Below are 21,458 nucleotides of genomic sequence, written 5' to 3' on the forward strand. Positions count from 1 at the left end.
CTTCAGATATTCTCTCGTAGTTACTGTAGGTGCATGCACTCCCAGTGCCCACGTCTCAGAGAAACTGTTTAATAATATAAATATTGAAATCTAGTGCATCCTCAGAAAGCTTGCAGATGACACCAAGCTCAGTGGTGCAGTTGATATGACAGAAAGAATGGATGCCATACAAAGGGACGTGCACAAGCTTGAAGGATGAGCCCATATGAACATGATGAGGTTCAAGACCACATGCAAGGTGCTGCACTTGTGTTGGGGAAACCCCCGATATCAATAAGACTGAGAGAAGGATGCCTTGACAGCAATCCTGCAAAGAAGAACTTAGGGGTCCTGGTAGGTAAAAAAACTGAACACAAGCCTGCAGCATGCACAGGCAGCCCAGAAAGTCAAAAGTATCCATGACCCAGCAGGACAAGAGGGGTGATTGTCAGCCCCATCTGGAGTTTTGCATCCCGGCCTGCAGCCCAGATACACCCTTTAACTGAGCAGGTGGTGAAGTGCTGCAACAGGCAATCCAGAGGATTTGTGCGTGCCCTATCCCTGGAGAGGTTCAAAGCTGGGGTGAATGGGGCCCTGGCAACTTGTTCTTGTGTCTGATTTAGCAGTTCTGTCATTAGCATGTATTTGAAACAAGATGAACCTTAAGATCCCTTCCAACAGAAGCAATTCTAAGATTCTGTGATTTAAGATCACTGCTGCCAAGGCTGTCTTTTACCTTCACAGTTCCAGCGCACCCCTCATGGCTGATGAGAAAATATCCTGCATAAAGATGTTTCCTTTCACATAACACAGCAAGGTAAAGATTGATGGTTTTCCCTTTAGAGTAACTAAGGATTTCTTCCTTAGTTTTAAGAGACGGTGCATGAAAGATGAATTTCTTCAGTGTGTCCCAACTGCCATCCACTGCCTAGGGGTGGTAGAGATCCCTCAGCTATTGTCCACCAAAGCAATGGTTTTCTCCTAAGGCCACCTGTAAGCAGTTGTAAAGGTCACATGTGGAAACACTCAAGAATGCAGTGAAGTGCAAGCCTCAAGTGTGGTGAGTAGCAGGAGAAGACAAGACACTGTTACCCTTTAAGTAGCAGAGCTTCTACCAGGCCCAAAGCTGGAGAGAGGTAAGTAGGTCAGTCCAGGCTGTTTGTAGGAGTATCTAAATGAGATCTTTGAGGAAAAAGGATTGCAAAGAAAAGTGGGAGTAAGAGTGGAAGAGAGCAATGGTAGACATTGGCCACGTTGTCACAGAAGCCAGGGTAGACACTTCCACTCCCGTACAACCATCCAGTCCACTGCTTCTCCACTGAGCACCATCTATCAAATCCACATCTTCCATCCCTCCAGTGGATGTAAATTCCCCTCATGTCCTCACCTTATCCTCTGGAAAAAAAAAAAAAAAAAAAAAAAAAAAAAGATTGCCCCACAGAGGGAGGGCAGTCAGTAAATTCCCTAGGGACACTTTTGAGGTTTTCAGGTCTACAAGGACAGAAGGACAGAAAGGAAAGTATCCAGGTGGGTTTTGAGTATCTGCAGGGAAGGAGATTCCAGAAGCTCTCTGGGCAATTTGTCCCAGTGCTCTGCTCTTTCACACACCAAATAAAGTTCTTTCCCATGTTTGGATGGAACTTCTTGTGTACAAGTTTGTGCCTCTTCTCACCTGTCCTGTCCCTGAGCACCAACAAAAAGATGCCTGGCCCCATCCTCTTGACACCTGCACTTTGTGTATTTGTAAGCTTCGTCTTCTCCAGGTTAAACAGTGCCAGGACTCTCAGCCTTTCATCCAAAGGATGATGCCTGTGTCCTATGAAATGGCATGAGGAAGCAAAATGTTGTCTTCACCCTGAAATGATCCAAAAAGAACAGTAAGATGCAACAAGGCTGCTGCCTCTCTCAGTGAAAAATCCATCTCAGCCAATCCCCACTCAGGCATGATCAGAAAAGAATGTGGGAGAAGGGCTTCAGGCTCACACAGGTACCAAGAAGAAATAGATGAGAGATGCTGATTAAAGGGTGAAGGAATTGGGCTGCCTTTAATGGAGACCCTGCCCTGCCCCAGGTGCAAGCATAGCCTTCATGGAAGTGGCAATTTTCTGTGGAATTTCTGATGAATGGAAAACAGTCCATGACATGAGCTGTGTGGCTGCTTCCCTTCATGCTGCTTGTTCATTCCCTGGCTTATGCCACAACCATTCCGTCATGCAGGCTTCTTCTGAGTGCTGGGATTGAGAGGCCCCAGGACTTCCAAGCCAGGTATGAGTGAGTGATGGCAGCTCAAGTGCTGAGGTGGATCCATCTCAGGCAAGTGATACTGACCCGGGGCTACCCTGCATGCACATTTTCCATATCTTCCTCTTCTTCTCTATCCCAACTTGCTCCAGTGGTCTCATGTGATTGGATGCCATGGCAGATGGGCTGGACTGGTGGGTTTCAATTCACTTTCTCATCAAGTTGCCCTCTGGATATGTTGAGTAACCTCCTTGGGTTCCTCTCACTGGGCCATACGTGCACACCTGCAAACTGCGGTATCATCTCATCTGGAGCCTTGTCCTGCTCACAGCACTGCATCACTGCCCTGCAGAAAAATCCCCAGTGTCTCTTGAGTCAGTTCCCCATGGCCTCAGCCCCTGCCTCTCCAGCTGGTCTGTGTAAAAGCATGGATGCTGGGTGGACCTGAAGTGTTCATGAGCATCTGCCATGCTTATGAATATCTTCCCCATCTATGTGCATTTGTCTCCATTGGGTCTGACAGGACTGCATCTCCACTGGCTGACGAGAATGTATGCCCATTGGTCTCTGAGGAGGTAGACATGACGAAAAGCAAAATGGAAAGCACTGAAATACTGAACGCTTCCTTTTCCTCAGTTCCCATTAGTAAGGCTTGTCCTCAGGCCTCCCAGTTCCCTGAATCTCTTCACAGAATTTAAAGAGTAGAACAGTATTCCCTATAAGAGAGAAATCCATATGGAAAACTTGTTCCAGTTGAACATACTAGTTAGTGTCCATGAGACGAGGTGGGGTGCAACCAAAGCCATTTGGTTGCACGGTGCCATTGTGAGGCTGCTCTCTGTTACCCCTCACAAGCCATAACAGATGAAGGATGGCTGACCTACCTGGGAAAATAAAATAAGAAAAAAATAATACAGGGATCACAGCCACCTTCAGAAGGTGGAATGAACTTTATGCCCTTCACTCCTTCCTACTGTGTTTCTGAGGAAATAACTTCAGATGCCATTATTAAACATACCAAGGACAACAATTATTATCAGCAGCCAAAATGATTGCAGAGGGCGAATAACTGCTGAGCAACCTCATTGCGTCATCTACAAGGTGGTGGAGACAGTGAAAAAAACTGAGGACAGGGAACATTATGTGCTTAGATTTTGGCGAGACCGTTTCCACTGGCTGTCGTGTACTCCCCTCACCACCAAATGGTGAGCTATGCCATGGGCTGATGCATAGTAATGTAGGTGAAAAACTAGACGATCTGTTGAGCTCTAACTGCTGTGACCCATCTATTCAGAGTACATCTGGGGACAGGAACCTGTTAAGGGGTTTCTCAGGGATCAGTGCTGGACCAGTAGTCTTTAATTTTCCATTAATGCTCCTCATGACTGGACAAAGTGCACCATAAGCGTTTATATATGCTTCAACAAGGAGTGCCCCTGTCTCAGACAGTAGAACAGAGGACAAAAGGCAGAATTCAAAGCCTGATGCTCTGTACTCACGCCCGCCCGTCCCAGCCCTGCTGCCGGCCTTTTTCGGGCTCCTCGGGCAGCGACATCAGCTCAGCAGCCTGCGTGACCCGGGGCTCTGGTGGAGCTCTGTGTGCCGCGTTCCCGGGCAGCAGCACACGACCCATTCCCGCTGCCGGGTTTCCGGATTTGCGGCAGAACCGGGCATAGCCAATCGGCCAGGGCTCAGAAATGCATCTCTCCTCGACCCGTCTCTCTTTGTCTTTCCGAGCTCTCGCCTCGCTGAGGTTGCTGCAGGTGAGCAGCTGCCGACGATTTCGCAGCCGTCCCTCAGCTCTCCGCCTACGCGTGCGTACCCGGGCTACGCTGCAGGACACGCAGAGCCCGAACCCCGCTACCCGAGCCCAGGAGCCCGAGTGACGCCGGCGCAGGGCGCAGCCCCGGGGCGGAGCTGGCGGCGGCGGCGGCGGCGGGGAGGAGGCGGGCGCGGGCGGAGCAGAGCCGAGGCTGGCGCGATGCGGCAGTGCCGGACCGGGCTGCGGGGGCTGAAGGGGACCGGGGTCGCGAACGCCTCTGGACTACTGGCATCTTTCTGACCTTGTGCACCTCTCTCCTCCTGCATGAAATTTCTGTGGAAGAAAATGTATTTTCTGAGTTTGCTTCTTCTTTTCTTCTCGGCAGTGGCTGTGAGCAGAGCCCAGGTGCAGCAGGAGCCGGCGGCAGAGACCACCGAGGACACCGGCATCAACATCACCTGCTCACACCCCAGCATACAGTCCAACGACTACATCCACTGGTACCGTCAGCTCCCGGGCAGAGCCCCCGCATTCCTCGTCAGCGCTTTAAAAGGCTCGAAGGAGGTGCCGGACCCGGAGGGGCAGCTGTGGGTGTCGGCAGACCGCCGCTCCAGCGTTCTGCGTCTCGCCCGGCCCCGGCTCGGGGACGCGGCGCTGTATTACTGCGCCGTGGGCGCACGGGAAGCGAAGCCGGGGCTGCGGCCGGGCACGAACCGCTTGGGGCGGGGGCACAGTGCCGTCCGGGCCCGCAGGGGGCGCTGCCTGCATGGCCGCCAAACTCCATCCTGACCGGGGTGCGCAGCCCTGAGTTCTCGACAGAAACGAGCGCTGCACCCATAGCAGCCACTGCCGCAATTCTGGGTAGACAGAGTTGCGTTTGAGGCGGGCAGGCTGGCAAAACTGTTAACATAAGCTGTGTTTGACATCAGAGTGACATCCACAAAGTTCTATTCCATCTCCTACTCTCTTGTCCTTCTCCAGTGCAGCATGTATGAGAGCAGTACGAGCACTGTTCCCAAGAACCTATAGTGTTGCTTGTTCCCCTGTTGTTGCCTTCAACAGAGTCACAGCTTTTCCTGTGAGGATTGCAGAGGCTGTGTTTTCTCTCTGCCCTCTGTCTGAGAGGGTAGTTGTGTGCAGATACACTACAAGTCAAAGACCAGACGGGTGCCTTATAAGTTTCTTTTATAAGCTTCGGGCTTATAAGAGAACTGGTGTTGTTACCTGTGGGTGTTGCTATGGCAGTGAGTGCCCTGCCTGTGCAGCCAGCAGAGTCATTTCCGGCAGCTCTGTCGTCTTGGGGCTGGGAGGTGGTTTTCTGCCTCTTGCTCACTCACAAACAGGAGGCTCGGTCTCAGCATGCACCGCAGCTCTCTCGTCCTCACTGCCTTCCTGGGACAACTGCTGGGTAAGTGCTGGCTTTTAGTCAAGGCACCCATCTTCTCCCCACAAAGCGCTCACCAGCCTCGCTGGGCTTTGTGGCAAACAGCTCCTGGGTAACAATAAACCTTGGGCAAATACTGACTGACTGTTGTGGCTTTGCACCACTTCTCTCAAGATACTGCTGCTGTTGGAAATGACAAGGGAAGATGGAGAAGAATTCAGAATCCTCTCCTGCTTTTCTTTTCCCTTCTCTCTCTCTCTCATTGCCTTTCTCTTCTGGCCCAACAGCTGCCACCTCCAGAGATCGTAGCCATCCCTGCAGTCCCACATTTCAGCCTTTCCAAGAGAAAGAAGCAGATTCTGTCAAAGTCACAGCAGTGACATGAGTGACATCTCATAAACACAGCATTAAGGGGATGCTGATTGATGCATATGGGCTGTGGTCTTCTGTGTTCTCCTGGTTATCAGCACAGCCAGAGATCACACTTGTCACCATTCAACTCAGCTTTGTTTATACCGAGGGACTTAGGAGCCCTTTATGTCGACAGGACTGAAGAAACACAATGCATCTTTTCCCAAAAGCTCCATGGGTCCCTCAACCTGCACAGCCACGACAGCTGTTCCATGTTCCTCTCAGCATGAGTGCAGCATAGGATCTACTCTGCCCACAAGCACAGAGGTCCTTCCAAAACCATCTTCTTATGCACAGGAATCAACACCTTTCTGCTGGACAAAGGACAGGGAGCCTTCTCTCCAGCTGCTTTGTATCCATTCCATGGTGGCAGCCTGGAACCTTCCCTGCAGAACTGCTCACCTTTGCTTTCTTCTTCCAGGTGCCGTGGGGCAGACCATTGTCAGCCAGCAAGAAGGACAGGTCACAGTGCAGGAGAGAAACACCTTCCAGACCACCTGCACATACCAGGCCTCCAGCTTTGATGCTTTTCTTTGGTACCAGCAGAAGAAAGGCCAATCTCCCCAGCTGGTCACATATCAGGCAGCAGCAGGCTCCAAGCAGAACGGCCGTTTCACCACGTGGCTGAACACCACCGGGAAATACAGCCTGCTGCGGCTGGCAGAAGTCGAGCTGTCTGACAGCGCCTTGTACCTCTGTGCTGTGCAGGACACTCTGGTGCAGGGAGCTTCCTTGGCCGTGCAACAACCCCAGGGAGGGAGGAGGTGTGTGTGCTGGAGGCGGAGCTCTGGGGAAGGGGCCCTCAGCTCCCCTGGCAGCGCTGCTTCCCTGAGCACACAGAGATCTGCAACCCAGCGTCCTCTTCCGGAAGGGACCGAAGGCTGTGGCTTGAGAGGAATGAAAAGTGACCAAGGAGACTGTGGCCTCTTTGTACACCCTGGAGAACTCAGTTTTTGCAAGGGCTGTGCAGATGACGCATGCTGCATTGTGATTTGTGTGCTCTGCTGTGCACTGAGGGCTTTAAGCAGGTCATCTGAAACTCACCTGAGCTTTGCAGTCCCATGCAAATTGCTTCTCTCTTCTCTGTCATTTGCCCAAAGTCCTGCAGGTTGGGCCTTCTCAAAGCATCCCTTTCTGGAGATTCACAATGATGCTGTTACACTGCTTCAGTAAGAACTTCCTTCCCTAAGCTCCATGTGGAAATCTCAGATATAGAAGGAGCACAGGAGATCATGCATGGTTTTCTTATAGTTATTCTTCCACACGAATGCTTTTCAAATGATGAAAGACTCTGTGAGTCCTTACATTATCATGTATAGTCCAGGCCTGCCCTTTCATTCCTAGCAACTTGAGAACACCATGAAAAAGGTCTTGTGGAGGCTGAGGCTGGGATGCAGGTAACAGTGGCTGTGAATAGAGAAATGAGTTTTCTTCCAAAGGGAGATATTGTATGGGCAGCACCGGAGTGCCAATATGCTGTGCACATCTGCTCTGGCGAAGATACCAAAATGCATCCATCCATCTGATCTGTATCACACAGTTTGGCTATGGGGAAGTTATACACTCAGAAGAAGGGAATACAAGGAAAGAGAGAAAAGCATAGTAAATTGGTAACTTTGCATTAAGCATGGGGGAAACTTCCTGCTACAGTAGTGCCTGGAAATGCAGGAGAGATCAAAACAGCCATACGTGATGGAGACTGCATCACAGCTGAGGATGCAATCAGTTGCTGCAGAGATGGAGGATCCTAAATTGTGTTCTGTAGGTGTGAGCTGTGGATGAGGCTAAGCAGAGCTGCAATCATGGGAAGGGGTTTAATGATGACGGTATGATTTTTACCATGCCTTACATGGGTTACTTGCAGTGTTTGGCTGGTGAGGTCATACCATAGGGTGGGTATGGCAGGCCCTGGTCATAGCAGGGCATGTCTCAGAGAGGTAAGAGGGTTTCTTGGCTTCATCCAGACAGGACAATTTTTTGTTCATTTGTTGGCTCTGCACTGCCCTTGGCCTGGGGTGAGCATTCACAGGAGTGACCATTCTCTGTAGCACATGCAATGAATGGAAAACATCCCAGCTAATGATACGGGCTGTGTGGCTGTTTCCACTTACGCTGCCTTTTCATCTTCTGGACTCTGTTACACCCATTCCCTCAAAGAAGCTTCTCCTGAGTGCTAGGAGTGAGAGGCCTCAGGATTTCTATGCCAGGTATGAGACAGAGAGAAAAAGTCAGAAACAAGAAAAAATCTGTTCTTCAGAGACTGTAATTTGTAGGTCACTTCAGGAAGGGTCATGAAGAATTGCAGAATGAATGCCTGGAGGAGGATGGACAAATTTTTGTATATCTGTGCCTGTGGAACAAGTGCAAGAGAGAGCAGGTGGAGAGGGACTGATAGCAGCAATGATCAGCAGAGGCCATGAGAGCACCACGTAAACCAGGAAATGGCATCCTGTGTGAAGTCTGCTGCTGCTCTTATTGAGCTGGAAAACCTCCCTCTGACATCACCTCCTTCTGAAAGCACAGGGCCATGGCAAAGGAGAACAGGACTTTTCTGATTCAATGTATTCTCCTGGGCTCAACAGAGCATCCCAGCTGTCACATGCTCCTGTTTGTCATTATCTGCTCCATGTCTCTCCTGACCCTGGCCTCACCTTTGTCACAGCAGGGAGCAATCAGTACCTGTGGGTCTCAAGATGGTCCTTGTTGCCTGGCTACAGGCTGGGTACCAGGAATATCACTGTCAGTTTCTACTGGGATGAGGGGCCTCTTCTGGGGCTGGCCTGCGGGGATCCCGTCAGGCTTTATTCTGGGCTTTATGGTTCCTGCCATCATCATTATCCTCATGCTGTGCTTTTCATGACAGTTTCCTACATCTGTATCATCTCCAGAGTTCTCTCTATTCCCTCTAATTTCACTCACCAGAAGGCATTCTTCACCTGTCCCTCTCATCTCAGCATGGATCCCCTTCTATAAGAAGCCATGGCCAGATCCAAACTGCTATACAGCGAGGGGAGGGCTGTGCTATTGCATAGCAGACACCTGGACAGGGACCAGGCCAGAGCTGTTCTTTATGGTTACACTGGGCTTTGTTGGGTTCTGATGCTCTTTGTCTTGTGATCCCATCTGATCCAGCATATCCTGACAAAAACACTGGCCTGAGAACAGGTGCTGCCATCCTGATAACATGGAGAAATGATTCTCCTTGCATTGCTGTGCTGCTGGCATCACACAGGATGTGTGTGAAAGTAAAGCACTCACAAAACAGATCCGCAGGGTGTGCTGATGTGTGAAGTTGCACGTGTGTGTGGGGAGCAGTGACACTGCATGGAGCACGGGGGCTATTTCATCCCTGGTGTGCAGGGAATATGAAAGGATCTTGGTGCCTCGGGGAAGACACCCCAGTGTGAGTCCCGTGTTTGGGCTGTGCATGCCCTGCGTGACTGGAGGAGGTACAACGATCCCATTAAGTTGCAGAAATACGTCACACTCTCACTGCCATGTCCCAGTGGAGTTGGAGATACCTGCTCTCACATGGAGTCTTCAGTGGAGTTGCAGCACGTTGAAGGCCTTTCAGTTCATGAGCCTGAGGAGAACAGTCCCATGCCTGGGGAGGACATGACACTACTGAGAAGCCATGAGTGTCTGGGCATGAGTCACTGTCCTGGGCTTTCCTGCACCCATTGGAGTGTTGAGTTCAGAGGGACTCCAATATGTGGCCTTGTGTAGCTGGTAGTAAAAATGCCCTGTGGAAGCCCTCAATCATAGGCAACTTGGAAAATTACGGCAGGGCCAGGAACTCTGCAGAAAGGCTGCAAGGACCACTCAGAGAAGCTGTGCCCTCAGTGATGGGCAAGTGGAAGGCATGTGAAAGTGGAATAGAGACAGAAGGCCAACCCCAAAGAAACTATGCCTTCCCAGCTCTTGAAGGCTTTTGAGAACACCTTTGTCTGAGTCTTCTTCCCCAGCACTGCTCATCCCAAAGCCAGAGGAATAGATTTGCCCAGAGTGTGTGGGACCTCTGGCTTCTCTGGGCCTTCCCAGGGCACAGAGAACCTCTCCTGAAGATTTAATTTATCAGGATTTCCATTCACATGACATGCCTAATGTTCAAGGAGACCTGTGTAAGGAGAAACACATCAAGGCAGGGACGGATGGTCACTGGTGGTAGAGGAAGAGCTAGGAATGTCTCCTAGCTCTTGGGAATCCAAACTCTCCTTCAAGAGAGTGTGCATGAGAAATGAATGTCAGCAGCGTGCATTGACCTCCAATAACCTGAGAGATGGAATCTCCCTACCTTATTCTCACCAAAGGCATCGCATTCTCCTTTGGTCATCTCTACACAGATGGGGAAAAAAAGCACCAATAGGAGGAAACTATAAGGGATGCAGAAAGTATTTAATGAGTCTGAGGGGAGAAATGATGTCACCCCAAGCAGAGGCCCTGTGTGCGGTGAGCAGCAGGAGCAGAATCTGTTCCCCTTTCCCATGGCAGCATTGCCACAGAGCTCGCCGTCACAATCCGGAGTTTTAGGGAGGTGAGTAGATCACTCAGGGCTCATTTTGGGGGGTACTAACTGAGATCTTTAAAGGGAAAAGGCAAAAATGTTATTACATAGAAAGAGTGAGCAACAAAGAATATCAGTAGACTCTCTCCATGTTAACAGAGATGCCATAATGGCCACTACATGTCTGTCTTGCAGGGTAAAATCAGCACATTTCTTTTTCTGTCCAATGCCATGTTCAGCATTCCTGGAGGTCCTTGTCTAGAGCATCGTCCAGCACCTTTAGCAGGGGGGGCACCTTCTGCCACAGCTGCGGTTGGAAATGCAGGAGAGGTCAAAGCCCCCCGAGGTGATGGGCACGCCCTCAGAGCTGAGGATGCGGCCAACAGCAGCGGAGGTGGAGGAGCCCACGGCGGTGTTCTGCGGGAAGGAGCTGAGGATGGGTCCGGGCAGGGTCACCACCATGGGAGAGGGCTGGATGACGATGGTGGAGGGCTGGCACTGCCTGACACAGGGCTCATTGCAGCTGCTGGCCAGAGGGGTCGGGCCGCAGGGCCGGCATGGCACACACTGGTCACAGCAGGACATGTCTCAGGGATGGAGGTGCACCTGTTTGGAAGCAGAACATGGGGATGCGTGAGGACCAGCCTAGCATCACACTATGAGGGAATCAATGCACATGCAGTGCTGGGAACTGAAAACAGTTCAGGGATATCCAACGGTTTCTTGGTCTCATTCTGACAGAACCCAATGAAAGTCACTGAGACCTATCTAGCTACTGCCTTGACAGTAGCCCACATGCCATCTCCTTACAGGCCCACCCTCCTCCCATGACAATCATTCTCCCCACTTCTCTATCATGACAAGCAGAAACAGGCATGGAACAGAGCCAATAGCAGCTGAGAGTTCTGCTGAGCTCAGAACTCTGTTTGGAGAAGGAAGAGAACAAGAAGGGGCTTCACACTCACCTGGTTCCCAAGAAGAAGGGGGCAGGAGAAGTGGATGAGAGAGCAAGGAGCTGGGCTGGCTTTTATAGTGGACCCAAGCTGCCCCATTTCCAGAGGCATCCCTTGAAGCAGTGATTATTTTGTGAGAAGAACCTCTTGAATGCAAAACATCCCAGCTATTGGTATGGGCTGTGTGTTGGTTTCCTGTGCTGTTACTTGTCACATCCTGATTTATGTCACTCCCATTGCTCATGGAAGGCATCTTTTGAGTGGCAAGAAGAAAGACCCAAGCATTTCCAGGCAGCACAAACCAGTGTGGGCAGAACCACAAACCAGTGTGGGAAGAATCCAGCAAAAGCAAATTATATCAGCATGCTTGGTAGGGCATCAATGTGAAACAACTAGAGCCTGTGTGCTGGATTTATGCAGCTGCCTGTGGGTATAGAGGTTTGCATGATTCCACGTGTGTGCATGAGGAGTTGAGTATGTGTCTGACTTGTGTGTCCCACGTAACAGCACGTGTTCTGGTCACATCAGGGGCACTTCAGGATAGCAGTAGATTCTGTTAATCTGTGTCTTCCTGCTAACAGAGCTAATGGAGAGGAGAGGAACTGGAAGGCACCTGCAAATATCACTCAGGTTCAACAGTCTGACCTGATTAGTGCTAGCCACAAGGAAAAGCATGCTAATGAAAGCATTATCAAAATGTCTCTCCACACTTACAGGCATGGGGCATCATCCAGATCTCTTGAAATTTTGTTCAGTGTTTGACCACCTTCACATAAATCTACATTTTTTCCTAGTGATGCCAGTTGTGGCAATATTGTTCAGCTTGCCAATGCTCCTTGCTGGATACCCTGGAGTTTGTTTAGTTAACAGGAAGAATCTGTGCCCTTGTACTCACCAGATAATACTGATATACTGAACTGTTGTATCGAGGAGGCAAGGGAAGCTCTGCTTTAAATCAGCTCATTTTTTGTGAGCAAGTATTGTGTGAGTGAGGCCTTGAGCTAACTGAGCATTGATGAATATGGGGTTAAAACAGTGAACACAGGGAGGAAAAGCATCAACTTCACCAGAGGGCTGTGGGACCACCACCACAGAAAGACTGAACTTTTTGGGACAAGGCGGTATCCTGCGCTAATGATTTTGTGGGCAAGTACGGAATATCTCTGTACTATACATGAAACCATTTGCATGTGTAACATAAGTAATGAATATAAGCTGAGGAACTTTTGTTCAGAATATGCATGATAGGTGGAGCTCATCCCCCATGCATCCAGCATTGAAAATAAAGACTGCCTGCTTTCTAACACTCCAGTTTGAGTCTTGGGATGTTCCACGACTGAACAATTTACAGTATCACTACTATCGTGCCTGAACACCTCCTGGTGCAGTTTTGTGCCATTCTCCCACATGTCCTGTCATGAGATACTAGGGAGAAGAGATTGGCACCTCCCTCTCTGCTTTCACTCCTTGGGAAGTTGTAGAGAGCAGTGATGTCATTCCTAAGCTCTGTGTTCTCCAAACTGGACAACCCACGTGTCCTCAGGCTCTCCTCACAGGCAATGCATTCCAGACCCACTATCAGCTCTGCTTCCTTTGGACACTTTAAAGCACCTTGGACACCCTTCTTACTTTGTGGAGCCCAGAACAGCCAAATAGATTCCAGGTGAAGACACACCAAGGATAACTGTACTGGGAGTATCATCCATTTTTGACCAGTAGTCTAAGGAGTGTGTAATGCATTCCAAAATTCAGTTGGATCTCCTTCCTGACAGGGCACAATGTTGGTTCTTCTTGAGTCTGGTGTCAGCCAGCACACCCAGATCCTTCCTTTGGCAGTGGATTGTCTGAAGTCTCAGCTGTTTGATTTCCTTGGCAAGGAATAGTAACTCTAACGCTGTAGAAGGACTTGAAGATTTGTCTGCCTATCACTGTACCACCCCTTACAACTGTTCCACAGAATTCTGTTTCCAGACAGCTTCCTTAATCCTACTGAGGCAGCAAAAACGAAACTAAGGTGATTATATTTCCATTGGACCAGGAGATGGCAGAAATAGGGAGAAGTGAATGTGTAATATAATGATTGCTTCTTTTGTCACCCATTCTCATGATAATTCCTTCAGACAGGCCTACAAGGACCCTGATCTTCTTTCACAGAATTCATGGCAGTGAAGAAGCACTCCCTATACAGGAAGAAAACCTACCAGATAACTTAATCCACATGGACATACTTGTGCCCTTGAATGACCTGGGATTCATCCAAGGGTGTTTGATTGAGTGATGTTGTTCTGATGCAGCTTTCTGTCACCTCTCGAGGACCATGACAGTTGAGGAATGGTGGTCACAGCTAGGAACGAACAACATGCATCGAAAACATTTAGCAGGACTGAGAAAGGGAACTCAGGGAACTACTGGCCAACTGTGCTCCAATAACACCTTCCACAAGGATGTATTTTGGAGCAAATTTCTTTAGATGCCATTAAGACACACCGGAAAGACAGCGAGGCGGTTCGGAGCAGCCCAGGGCGGAGCTGGCGGCGGCGGCGGCGGGGAGGAGGCGGCGCGGGCGGAGCAGAGCCCCGGGTTGGCGGGGGCAGCGCGGCGCGGGCGGCGGAGCGGCGGGATGCGGCAGTGCCGGGCCGCGGGGCTGGCGGGGCTGGCCGCGGTGCTGCTGGGTGCGCGGGGCTGCCGCCGGCGGGGCCGGACTGCGGGGCTGCGGGGGGACGGGGCCGCGCTCTCCTTTGGCCGTCCGAGTTCTTTCCAGCCTTGTGACACTTCTTCCTCTCTCCTGCATTCAGCCCGGCTGCCTCCAGAGAGCTCTGTCCACCCGTCTTTCCTTTCTCCCTGCACCATGCGTTCTTTTAGAATTCCCTTCCCACACCGCTGCCTTCTGCATGGCCTTTTCCTCTGAGTTGCTTTTCCTAATGTGTCGGACCACGTGTGAAATTTTCTGTCGGAGCAATGGAATTTTCTGAGTGGGGTCTTCTTCTCGGCAGTGGCTGTGAGCAGAGCCCAGGTGCAGCAGGAGCCGGCGGCAGAGACCAGAGAAGGCATCAGCATCAACATCACCTGCTCACACCCCAACATACAGTCCAGCGAGATCATTTACTGGTACCGTCAGCTCCCGGGCCGAGCCCCCGCATTCCTCGTCAGCGCTGTCAAAGGCTACAAGCAGGTGCCGGACCCGGAGGGGCAGCTGTGGGTGTCGGCAGACCGCCGCTCCAGCGTCCTGCGTCTCGCCCGGCCCCGGCTCGGGGACGCGGCGCTGTATTACTGCGCAGTGGGCGCACGGGAAGCGAAGCCGGGGCTGCGGCCGGGCACGAACCGCTTGGGGCGGGGCGGGGGCACAGTGCCGTCCGGGCCCGCAGGGGGCGCTGCCTGCATGGCCGCCAAACTCCATCCTGACCGGGGTGGCCGCCCTGAGGTCTCCACAGAAACGAGCACGGCATCCATGGCAGCCACTGCCGCAATTTTGGGTAGACAGAGTTGCGTTTGAGTCGGGCAGGCTGGCAAAACTGTTAACATAAGCTGTGTTTGACATCAGAGTGACATCCACACAGTTCTATTCCATCTCCTACTCTCTTGTCCTTCTCCAGTGCAGCATATATGAGAGCAGTAGGAGCACTGTTCCCAAGAACCTGTAGGGTTGCTTGTTCCCAGTCTCCTTCCACAGAGTCACAGCTTTTCCTGTGAGGACTGCAGAGGCTGTGTTCTCTCTCTGTCATCTACCTGAGAGGGCAGTTGTGTTCAGATAAACTACACGTCAAAGGCCAACAACCACTTGTTTGGTCTTAGACAGGCATTTCTCTCCTTCAGCTGAAAAGAACAGAGCCCAGGAGAAGAGGCACTGAATGGCTTCACAGCTTCCTGTTCTTCTGGGAATGGAGAAGGGTCTCCATATGCACTCATATAATAAGCACCAAGAAGAAAGCTATTCTATGTGGGCAGTCCTGAAGACCATACAAGGCAGAAAGAAAAGTCAAAAGCTCAAATGAGATGCAGAAAACTTAAAATAATGTTGTCACGGAGTTGACCAGATCAATCTATGTCCGTGACAGGGGCAACAGGCCTCTGCCCTCCCGCACCACAGCCCAGTCCCACAAATAATGGGAAGGAAGGAAGGGAGGAAAAGAGCAGCAGCAACAATCTATGGAGGAAAACTTGTTTTACTATAATATTGGAATACAAGATAACACAATATATACAATTTAATTGAAATTGAGATTCATAAATCAGACAAGATGAGAGAGAGAGTTCCCGGGACCGAATCAAACCTGAAAAGCTTGGAACGGCCAGGAAAGCACCTCCAGCACCCACTGCAAGGCAGCAAGAGAGCGCCACCCCCACCCAGAAGGGCCAGATCCCGTGACTTCTGTAATGTACAGGGATAGGTACCTGGGATTGGGGCATTAACGCTTTAATACCCTGTATACTACATGATGTTTTGATGTGGAATAGTGACACCCAAAAACAAAAAAACATAGAACTATGACAAATGTTTATAGAGGAAAATGAAGTCACACTGAGCAAAGGCTCCACAGTGCAGGATTCACACAGACCCACATCTGAGCTCATGCAAGGCTTGTTCCTGCCTTTTTGGAAGGGAACAGAACGGTTCTGAGGAGCCTCATAGCCCATAGGAGATGAAGAGAGAGAAAAAAAAGAAAATGGAAATAAAGGGTTGAGTAGGGGGCAACACAAAGAGACATGAGCCATGTTTTCAGAAAGCACGGCATTGCCTCTTGCTCTCAACATTTCCTAGAGCATCAGAGTAGGGTCAAGCAGGGGTTGAAGAATCCTTCTTGATCCAGCACTGCGTCCGTGGCTCATGGACGAATTTCTCTGGGACCAGCGGCTTCAGCAGGGCGGGCACCTTCTGCCACAGGAGCGGCTGCCCAAGCCGGACAAGTCAAAGCCCCCCGAGGTGATGGGCACGCCCTCAGAGCTGAGGATGCGGCCAACAGCAGCGGAGGTGGAGGAGCCCACAACGGTGTTCTGCGGGAAGGAGCTGAGGATGGGTCCGGGCAGGGTCACCACCACGGGAGAGGGCTCAATGACGATGGTGGAGTTCTGGCACTGCCTGACACAGGGCTCATTGCAGCTGCTGGCCAGAGGAGTGGGGCCGCAGGGCCGGCATGGCACACACTGGGTGTAGCAGGACATGACTTGGGACTGGAGGTGCACCTGGGAGAGAGGGATAGAAGGAATTAGAGCACAAGGATATGTGAGGAACGGCCAGGGCAGCCTCTCCCAAAGGAGACAAGGGAACTGCTAAGGCTAGAGGATAAGGCTGAGAAAGGAGGTCACATCCCTTCAGCATGCCAGGACCCTACAATTAGTTGTCTGACCCAGAGAGACTCTCTTTGAGTGCACAAATCTACAGCCATGACAGCAGTGTCACAAGCACTCCCTGAGCAGACATTATGACCTCTGTGGTCTCCCATGGCATGCAGATCCACTATGTGATAGTATTTCTATTGAGGCAAGAGGAGAAGAGAGGGTTTCACACTTACCTGGTTCCCAGCAAGAGGCGGGCAAGAGAAGTGAATGGAAGAGCTGGGAACTGGGCTGCCTTTTATATTGGTTCTTCATCGCTGCAGGTCCAGAGGCAGAGTTGACAAAGGCACTAATTTTCTGACTAGGTAATCTTCAATGCAAGCTGTCCCTTCTCATTATGTGGGCTGGTTTTTGATTTGCTGCAGTGCTACCTGTTCATTTCCAGATTTATGACGTGCCCATTCTCTAATGAAGGATTCTTTAAATGCTGTGATTAAAGGTTCACAGTGCACATTGCATTGGTGAAGCTGATGCCTCAGCTCAAGTGGTGATCAGTCTGGAGGAAGTAAGAGAAGTCAATCTGTTTCAGTGCAGGGGGACTGTCATGGTTTTATGATTTCTGTTATCCACAATATGTGTTCCACATCATAACATCATGCAGTGCACTGGGAGTTAAAGAGTTAATTCTGTAGTTTCGAGGGTTGTTGATAGTTCCATTACCTGTCTCATAAGAGAATAATGAACAACAGCTCCCAGAAGACTTCACTGTTCCATTACCATTTTTCTGGTCAGAGGATAAAGCTGCCTGGGTGTAACTGGTCTGTTTCTTTTCTTCAACAAAGAGAGGTACAAAAAATCAAAAGTAGACCAGTCCAGACTCTTGGTAAGTCTAACTATAAGGCATCGTTGAGGAAAAGGGATTGTTATCAGAATTGATGTTAAAAGTAAGTGGCAGAGAGAAATGGTAGACACCAGACACGCTGTCAGGAAAGCCAGGGCAGACACTTCCTCTCATCTGCAAACATCCAACCCATTGCTTCTCCACTTAGTGCGCCAACTATCAAATCCACATCTCTCCATCTCTCCAGAGAATGAAAGTGCCCCTTCATGTCCTCACCTTATCCCCTCACAACAAAGATTGCCATTCTTCCTTGGCTACCTGAGACTACCATAAAAATGGTTATGTAGAGGCAAAGGTTGGGATGCAAACAACTGTAAGAACTCTGAAGGGAGAAATGATGTCACTTTGAGAGAACCCTGTCAGTGCAGGCAGTACCAGGAGCTGACAGAAATTTGTGCCCATCATTTATTGAAGACATTCCACAGAAAACCTATCTGCCTGCCCCACAGAGGGGGAGCAGCCAGCGGAATCCCAAGAAGGCTTCTGGGGTCTTCAGGTCTACAAGAATTGCATTTTGACTGGAATAAGGAAAGGGTGTCTCAGTTCCTAAATGCAAGGCTCAACAAACAGAGCAGACTTGTCTAACTGACATCAGTTGCTTCTAAGACTTCAGCAAGGCTCCCACTACAATTCCCTTTTAATCACAATCTCTCCAGGTGCTGTACAACATCAGGAACATACTTAGGATATCGTCGTGCAGTGACATTTCCCCAGAATCCTTGCTGAATGAGATTTAGCTGCTGTAACAAGGGGGGGTCACTGTGCCTCCAATGGAATAGGGGCAGGTCTTGGCATCCAGCAAAGTGTGACTAGAGAGGGTTTTATTTAGCCCACTAAATCCAGTCACCCATCCCGGCGTTGCTGCCGGCCTTTCTTGAGCGGCGACAGCAGCACCACGGGCAGCCGCAGCCTGCGGGACCCGGGGCTCGGGGAGCTCTCGGGGTGCCGCGTTCCGGGGCAGCAGCACACGACCCGTTCCCGATGCCGGGTTTCCGGAGCAGTGGCAGCTCCGGGCAAAGCTGGACGAACAGGGTTCGGAAGCGTCGCGCTCCACGAACCGTCTCTCCGTGCTCTTGACTCGCTGGGGGCGCTGCAGGCGGGCGGCTGGTTTCTCCTGCGCCAAAGAAGATTTCGCAGCCGTTTCTCAGTTGTCCGCCTTCGCCGCAGAGCCCGGGCTACGCTGCAGGACACGCAGAGCCCAAACCCCGCTGCCCGAGCCCAGGCGCCCAGTACTCGCAGCCAGGAGCAAGCCCGAGTGCCGCCGGCGCAGGGCACAGTCCCGGGGCGGAGCTGGCGGCGGTGGTGGGGAGGAGGCGGCGCGGGCGGAGCACAGTCGGGGCTGGCGGGGGCCAGAGCGGGGTGCGCCCGCCTCTGGACCATTGGCTTCTTTCCGACCTCGTGCACCTCTCTCCTCCGGCATGAAATTTCTGCGGAAGAAAATGGATTTTCTGAGTTTGCTGCTGCTTCTCTTCTCGGCAGTGGCTGTGAGCAGAGCCCAGGTGCAGCAGGAGCCGGCGGCAGAGACCAGCGAGGGCACCGGCATCAACATCACCTGCTCGCACCCCAACATACAGTCCGACGGGTACATCCATTGGTACCGTCAGCTCCCGGGCCGAGCTCCCTCATTCCTCGTCAGCGCTGTCAAAGGCTCCAAGGAGGTGCCGGACCCGGAGGGGCAGCTGTGGGTGTCGGCAGACCGCCGCTCCAGCGTCCTGCGTCTCGCCCGGCCCCGGCTCGGGGACGCGGCGCTGTATTACTGCGCCGTGGGCGCACGGGAAGCGAAGCCGGGGCTGCGGCCGGGCACGAACCGCTTGGGGCGGGGCGGGGGCACAGTGCCGTCCGGGCCCGCAGGGGGCGCTGCCGCTCCTCCCTCCCGGCGCCGCCGAGCTGACAGTGCTGACATGGAACGCGTCCCTCGCACCGCTCGCATCCCACGGATTCACTGTTTCCAGCTGCACACCTTCATGAGCGTTGAGTTTATGTGCAGGTCTCACAGACACCTTCATGTGATCTCCTCAGTGGCTCTGTTGAGAGTATGAGACTCTGTGAGAGGATTCAGGGCCTCTGGCAGGGAGGTGTGGATTCAGCTGAGGCCACTGTAAGATGCGTTGGCTGTGAGGGCTACTGGCTCGTGAAGGCTGTGGATCAAGTCCCTTCTCAATTCAAAGAGAATTACAAGAAAAAAAAGGTGATACCCGAAGTGCAGAATGACTCTCATCTCTAACCCAATAGGAAGACAGAGAGTGAAACTGTACCTCTTCAGCCCTTCCTTGATGTGCCATTGGGGAAGTCCAGGTGTTAGGGAATTGTGAGAGCGGGCTGCACAGGAAGAAGGGGATGCACTGCAGAGAGAAAGGACAAAAGTTCCAGTCAGTGCACCTGCTTATAGGCATGAGCCCTGCACCTGATCACCACAGCCCATACTTTCTCCTTACTAAGTCTTGACTTGTCTGTGCAGCATTAAAACTCAGCACCCCAAGGTCTAGGCCAGTAGATGCTGAGACTGCTGTGCAGGAGAGATCTGGGTGCCAGCAAGCAAAACAACATCCACAGCACATCAGGATTAAACCAGTGACTGGGAGGAAAGAGTATACAAGTCTGGGAGAGAGGTGGGTAAGGAAACAGAGCCAGGGAGAGGAGGTTTGGCAGGCTGAGATCCCATGGCAATGTCTGAGGGATCAGCACGAGTGTGGGGATGTGTGTGAGAGGAGTGGGTGACTGCACACATCTGTTGGCTGGCAAACAGCAGGCTGGCCAATCCTGAGCAAAGGAGGAGACCACATGCAGGGTAAGGGATGCCAGGCTCCAGGCAAGGGTATTGGATGAGCTGAGGGCCTGTGCTCACACTGATGGGCTGTGATTGTGGGAATGCTTGTGAGCCAGTGGGTGAAGGTGTGTGCTTCCACTGGGGAACTGCAGTCCTGATTAGCCAGAGAGGAGGAACAGGGCTTGGCTCTGAGCTTCGGGCTTATAAGAGAACTGGTGTTGTTACCTGTGGGTGTTGCTATGGCAGTGAGTGCCCTGCCTGTGCAGCCAGCAGAGTCATTTCTGGCAGCTCTGTCGTCTTGGGGCTGGGAGGTGGTTTTCTGCCTCTTGCTCACTCACAAACAGGAGGCTCGGTCTCAGCATGCACCGCAGCTCTCTCGTCCTCACTGCCTTCCTGGGACAACTGCTGGGTAAGTGCTGGCTTTTAGTCAAGGCACCCATCTTCTCCCCACAAAGCGCTCACCAGCCTCACTGGGCTTTGTGGCAAACAGCTCCTGGGTAACAATAAAGCTTGGGCAAATACTGACTGGCTGTTGTGGCTTTGCACCACTTCTCTCAAGATACTGCTGCTGTTGGAAATGACAAGGGAAGATGGAGAAGAGAGAACTCAGAATCCTCTCCTGCTTTTCTTTTCCCTTCTCTCTCTCTCTCACTGCCTTTCTCTTCTGGCCCAACAGCTGCCACCTCCAGAGATCACAGCCATCCCTGCAGTCCCACATTTCAGCCTTTCCAAGAGAAAGAAGCAGATTCTGTCAAAGTCACAGCAGTGACATGAGTGACATCTCATAAACACAGCATTAAGGTGATGCTGATTGATGCATATGGGCTGTGGTCTTCTGTGTTCTCCTGGTTATCAGCACAGCCAGAGATCACACTTGTCACCATTCAACTCAGCTTTGTTTATACTGAGGGACTTAGGAGCCCTTTATGTTGACAGGACTGAAGAAACACAATGCATCTTTTCCCAAAAGCTCCATGGCTCCCTCACCCTCCACAGCCATGACAGCTGTTCCATGTTCCTCTCAGCAGGGGCACAGCACAGGATCTACTCTGCCCACAAGCACAGAGGTCCTTCCAAAACCATCTTCTTATGCACAGGAATCAACACCTTTCTGCTGGACAAAGGACAGGGAGCCTTCTCTCCTGCTGTTTTGTATCCATTCCATGGTGGCAGCCTGGAACCTTCCCTGCAGAGCTGCTCACCTTTGCTTTCTTCTTCCAGGTGCCGTGGGGCAGACCATTGTCAGCCAGCAAGAAGGACAGGTCACAGTGCAGGAGAGAAA

The 21,458-nt window shown here is 51.5% G+C and overlaps 1 protein-coding gene, 1 pseudogene and 1 gene segment (V, D, J or C); 1 reads left to right on the forward strand and 2 right to left on the reverse strand.

The window, feature by feature from the left end:
- Positions 1-4,864, forward strand: part of LOC128091741 (T cell receptor alpha variable 4-like) — a 45,224-nt gene extending 40,360 nt beyond the window's left edge. Inside the window, exon 3 of the V gene segment in view lies at positions 4,792-4,864.
- A 5,142-nt stretch (positions 4,865-10,006) lies between these two features.
- On the reverse strand, positions 10,007-12,016 carry LOC128091740 (feather keratin Cos1-2-like; annotated as a pseudogene).
- A 4,038-nt stretch (positions 12,017-16,054) lies between these two features.
- Positions 16,055-16,409, reverse strand: LOC128091736 (feather keratin Cos1-1/Cos1-3/Cos2-1-like). Its single transcript, XM_052704998.1, has one exon. The coding sequence runs from the start codon at positions 16,392-16,394 to the stop codon at positions 16,089-16,091; it is 306 nt and encodes a 101-aa protein (XP_052560958.1). The 5' UTR covers positions 16,395-16,409; the 3' UTR covers positions 16,055-16,088.
- Positions 16,410-21,458: the final 5,049 nt, after the last annotated feature.

The sequence above is a fragment of the Tympanuchus pallidicinctus genome, unplaced genomic scaffold, assembly GCF_026119805.1.
Source record: "Tympanuchus pallidicinctus isolate F22 unplaced genomic scaffold, pur_lepc_1.0 scaffold50, whole genome shotgun sequence".
Lineage (NCBI taxonomy): Eukaryota > Metazoa > Chordata > Aves > Galliformes > Phasianidae > Tympanuchus > Tympanuchus pallidicinctus.

Excerpts from the sequence above, each read along its gene's own strand:
- LOC128091736 (XM_052704998.1), bottom strand. The coding sequence starts at position 16,394 with ATGTCCTGCTACACCCAGTGTGTGCCATGCCGGCCCTGCGGCCCCACT.